The 5120-nt window shown below is 36.7% G+C and overlaps 1 protein-coding gene across 1 annotated transcript; it reads right to left on the bottom strand.

Moving 5' to 3' along the window:
• gpbar1 (G protein-coupled bile acid receptor 1) lies at positions 1-3831 on the bottom strand. The gene is made up of 2 exons (XM_048194600.1): positions 3705-3831; positions 1-1894 (listed from the first exon to the last, which is right to left on the bottom strand). The coding sequence occupies exon 2, from the start codon at positions 1825-1827 to the stop codon at positions 808-810; it is 1020 nt and encodes a 339-aa protein (XP_048050557.1). The 5' UTR covers positions 1828-1894; positions 3705-3831; the 3' UTR covers positions 1-807.
• Positions 3832-5120: the final 1289 nt, after the last annotated feature.

Below are 5120 nucleotides of genomic sequence, written 5' to 3'. Positions count from 1 at the left end.
CACATTCTGCCTAGAATATGAGTATGACGAAGTCAGGCTAGTTTTCACTGTATTTTTGATCAAATAAATGCAGCCTTTATGAGCATAAGAGACTTCTTTCAAAAACATAAAAAAAATTCGTACCGACCCCAAATTTTTAAACGGTAATTCTGTTAAATTTACGGTAAAAAACTGGCAGCTGTTGTTGCCGAAAAAATTTACAGTAAAGAATATGGTAGCAACATTTTAGGTTTTACAGATTTAACTTAAATTTAAGGTAAAATACCATATTTCATTAATTGATATAATGTTAATTTATCAACCTATTGAACTAATATCTATTTTCTACCTGTATAATACACTGACAACTACCAAACATAGTGGATTGCATAAAAAATGCAATAAACATTAATTCAACAACATTAGATGTAACAGAAAACTCTAATGTACATAACTGATTAGAAAAAAAAACTAAGAAGCAGTTATTTGAACAAAAATACACCAAATGTGAAGTGTAATATGGAATTCTGAGAATGTCAATTTACTGTAAATTATACAATGACATTCTTTTTCACTTCCAAAAACTGTCAATTTAACAGTATTTTACTGTAAAACTACATCAAATGTATGGCTAAATCTATTACTGTTATTCACTGTATATAGTACAGAAACTTTCTGTTAACCAATTAACAGTTTTTCACTGTAGCATCTTTTACCATTAAAGTTTCAAATCATTTTTACCGTATAGTGTATATAAAGAATTTAATGCACAACAGAACTTTTATTTACACATTCAATTTAAACATCCTATGACTCACTGTCCAAGTGTCAAAGCGTGATATCTCTATTGTTCTGTCCTCCTCTCCAGCGGTTTCTCAGTTTATGGATCACCCTGCGGATGGGCTCAGTGTACTGCTTGTTGGCCAGTCCCAGTATCAGCGGAATGATGGCCATGCTCCCGATTCCCGTACAGGACATGATGATGTACAGAGAGGAGCTTGGCAAGCTCACCCCGCTCTGCAGAGCCGTCACGGACATGAGCTGGTAGATGATGTACGGAACCCAGCAGACCAAGAACGTGAGGGACACAGCGGCCACGCATTTGGCGTAACGCAGGTTAAGCTGCTGCTCGTGGTCGGTCGGCTGCTGCTGCTGAAGACGGTCCACAGCGCGGTGGAGCTTGCAGATGTTCTGCAGCTGCTTGTGTGCGATCCACAACACCCGTCCCGTCATGCCCATGATGGACAGCATGGCCGGCAGCACCAGTCCGCACACTTCCAGATAAATGAAGGCCTTGGGAAAAACCTGTTTGTAGGAGCAAACCTCATCCACTTTGGAGGAGTTACCAACTGTGCTTTGCATCTTATTTGGGTTAGAGCTCTTGTTGGCATTGGGTTCCACCCAATTATTCCATCCAAAGGCAGGAAGTGATGCGTAGAGCAACGGCGGGAGCCAAACTGTTAACAAGGCCAAGGGGAAGCAGCGGTGAACCCAGAACTGACTGTGGTGGAGCGGGCTGACGATGCACAGGTAGCGCTCGTAATGCACCATCACCAGATTGAAGAGGAATGACAAGAACAGAAAGTTGGGGAAGATGTACATCACCAAACAATGTTTGAAGTCCAGCTGCCGGTCGAGTGCCATGCGGGGAATGAAAGGCAGGGTGATGCCGGTGCACAAGTCGGCCACCAGCAGACTCAAGAAGAAGTAGTTTGGAGTGTTGTGCAGCTGTCGGTTGCAGGCGATGCCCACTATAATGAAGAGGTTGGAGAAGATGATGATTGAAGACAGTGGAACGGTCAGATAGAAGATCAACTTCTCTCTGCTCGGCTCGTCGAGTGGATCCATGATGGAGAGCTGTTCCCCTCTGGACTAAACCAGACTAAACCTGCTCCATCAACTGTGAGGGTGAGTCCTGAAAACATAAGAAAAATGTAGTAAACAGGTCTTGCCTAATATATCAGTTCAGTTGCTTGGAGACATGATCGTTCATCTCTGTGCTACCAGTTTGTTTTACTTCCTTTTTATGTAAGACAGAGTGAGAGTTAACATCTGACCCACCCGAAATGAATTAAAGGAATAGGTCACACAAAAACATGAAAACTCTCATGATTTACTCACCTTCATTTCATTCCGAATTTATATGCATTCATCTATTTCTGTGTTAAATAGATGTTATAACAGTGTTATTTTAGTGTCATTACAATCAGGGTTTTTTACAACAAAACCCACCCAAAAACAGGGCAGGGTTTTGGCAGGGTTACCCTGGTAAAATTCAAATTCCAGGGGCTAAATAACATGTTATTTGGGGTTGCTTCAACCCGCAGACATGAAAAACAACCCGCAGCAAAAGTGTGAAAGTGTAAAACTGCAAACTTGGCATCACTGATCATGCTGAATTTCTGACACTGTAGGCTATCTTTGGTTGCAAGACCAGGAAAACGGCCGTCTTTGAACCTCTCTCACTGTACGACATAGGACCACCGATTAAGAGCCACAATCACAGAAATCGCCAGGATTGTTTCACGATGGCAATCTTTCATCTGGGACAAACAAAAATTGTGCAGTGTATCCCGGGCTTTAAGCAAAACATGGTCAGGTTAAAGTGTCTGAATAATTTTTGGTTCCAAATTTTTTATCAGTTTTACTGGTAGTCCACTGTATGAAGAATATTTGGGTATAATATGAGTACTTTATTTTGCTATCCTCACTTACAAGAATGAACTATAGTGTCCTGCACCCACTTGTAAAAATATATCAAAAATATCAAAAATGTCTAAATAATTTTTGGTTTGACTGTATAGATTGTTTACATTTTTTAAAGTTTTATATAATTTAATATATATTTTTTGTATTTAATAATTTATACATTGTCATGCAATAAATTGGTGTGAGGAATAGAAGATGCTGATAATCTTTTCCACCAGCGAAGCTGTGAAATTGCTAAATATTCTACTAAAACAACAACATGTGGGTTTGGAACAATATGAGGGTCATTAAATAATATGAATTTTCATGCCTTTAACATCTGATCAGTTTGAATCCCATATCTTTAAGCATTTTACCTTTTCACTGGTCAAAACAACTAGTAAATCAGACAGTTTTTTTTTATCATGATGCACAGATGTCACTCAAAATTACTCTAGCTTCTAATGCTGGATGCTGTGAAGATACAGAATTCGGATTAAAAAACCACAACTAGAGCTTCCTGACCACAGAGTATCACAGATAACATTTCTTGCAGGTCTTAATAAGCCAGTGCTGCACAACTGTATCCAGCTAATGTTCAAATATTCATAAAGGTTCATGTTTCCATTTGTATTAAACAATGGTGGCATGACCGCTATCAAATATCCATCACTTGCACCAAGCAAACTTTCCTCCTCATTCAATGTGTAAAAGTCCAATGATGCTTTCTGTTGAATTTGGTGTTTCATTTTACTTTTCCCTTGAAGATAATGATTCACTCACTGGAAATCAGCACAAACAATCTAATCATATTAATCAATTACAGATATAAAATTGAAATACTACAAATACTAAGCCATTCTGTTTTTTTTTTTTTACCTAAATTATTACGTTGATAATGCAAAAAAAATATTTTCAATTAAAAAATGCAATTCAAGTAGTGAAATCAGACTTCTGTATCCCAGTGCACTTGAAATGCTTCGGCAGATTTAAACGAGACAGTGAAACTAAAAGAAACATGTCTGCCAAAAACTCACCTTACAAATAAAGTTGTTAATCTTCATACAGTAGACTTGCATAAGATGTTCCAGCCATGTGTGAATCAGTGATCCTGTGAGGCTCCTCTCACATGTGAACTCTTCTGTGTTCCTCTCCTCTCACCAGGATTTTGCGGACGGAGATTTGAGTTCACAGTAGTCAAAGAGCAAGAGCTCGAGCAGGATGCTTCTTAAAGAGACAGTGACCTCATTCTGACTTCGGCCGTGAAGCATCAAGAGAGGTATTTCAACTCAGGAAGCCACAGTTTACACTCAATTTATGAGATAGATGTGGGAGGCTTGGAAACATGCAATGCTGATATCTAACTGTATATTTCTATCATAAAAATGGACAAAGTTTAATTACATTTAAGAGGTAGTTTGTACAACTAGTATAAACTAAAAAGAGAGTGCAGCACATAACATCTGTACTACTTCTAGGCAGTAGAATATACTATAACATTTCATTAAGTGTTCTATTTTTAATTAAATTAATGGGTTAGTTCACAAAAAAATTAAGAATTTGTCATTTGCTCATCCTTATGTCATTCCAAACCTGTAATTTCTTCTTTCTTCTGTGAAAAACAAAATGAGATGTTAGGAAAAATGTAAGAGCTGTTCTTTCCAATATTCAATAAAATTATGCTCAATAAGGCTGTATTTGTTTGATCAAAAATACAGTAAAAAACAGTAGTATTGTGAAAGATGATTAAAATTTGTATATTCTAATATATTTTAAAATGTAATTTATTCCTATGATGCAAAGCTGTATTTTCAGCATCATTACTCCAGTCTTCAGTGTCACACGATCCTTAAAAAATCATTCTAATATGCTGACTTGATGCTCAAGAAACATGTTGAAAACTGCTTAATATTTTTGTGGAAACTGTGATGCACTGTTTTCAGGATTCTTTCATGAGTAGAAAGTTTAAAAGAACAGGTTTTATTTGAAATATAAATCTTTTATAACATTATAAATGTCCTTACTGTCACTTTTGATCAATTTAATGCGTTCTTGATGAATGAAAGTAAATAATTTCTTGTAAAAACTAAATCTTACTGACCGCAAATTTTTGAACATTAGTTTATACTTCCAAAAGGGACAAAAATACACCATTAAAGTATCATAAATATAGTTCATATGAGCCCGGCACTATATTTCAAATCTTCTGAAGCTATATGATATGAAAAATTAGGTCATTGTTCACTTGTTCTATGTGACATGAAAAATGGCAATTGCTGTCAGTGCGTCAAACCTGGTGTGACTTGTCTAAAATCTGTCATTTTGTAATTGAATTTTGGTTTGAATTTAACAAAACAAAATGGTGGTGAGAAGATGATGACAAAATGTTCATTTTTGGGTGCAATTTGAAATGCACATTCATTACTTACTGTACATATTCAGACTGCACAGCT

Source organism: Megalobrama amblycephala, linkage group LG6 (assembly GCF_018812025.1).
Source record: "Megalobrama amblycephala isolate DHTTF-2021 linkage group LG6, ASM1881202v1, whole genome shotgun sequence".
Lineage (NCBI taxonomy): Eukaryota > Metazoa > Chordata > Actinopteri > Cypriniformes > Xenocyprididae > Megalobrama > Megalobrama amblycephala.
Note: the sequence above shows the minus strand (reverse complement) of the source record. Positions and strands in the feature narration are given on the sequence as shown.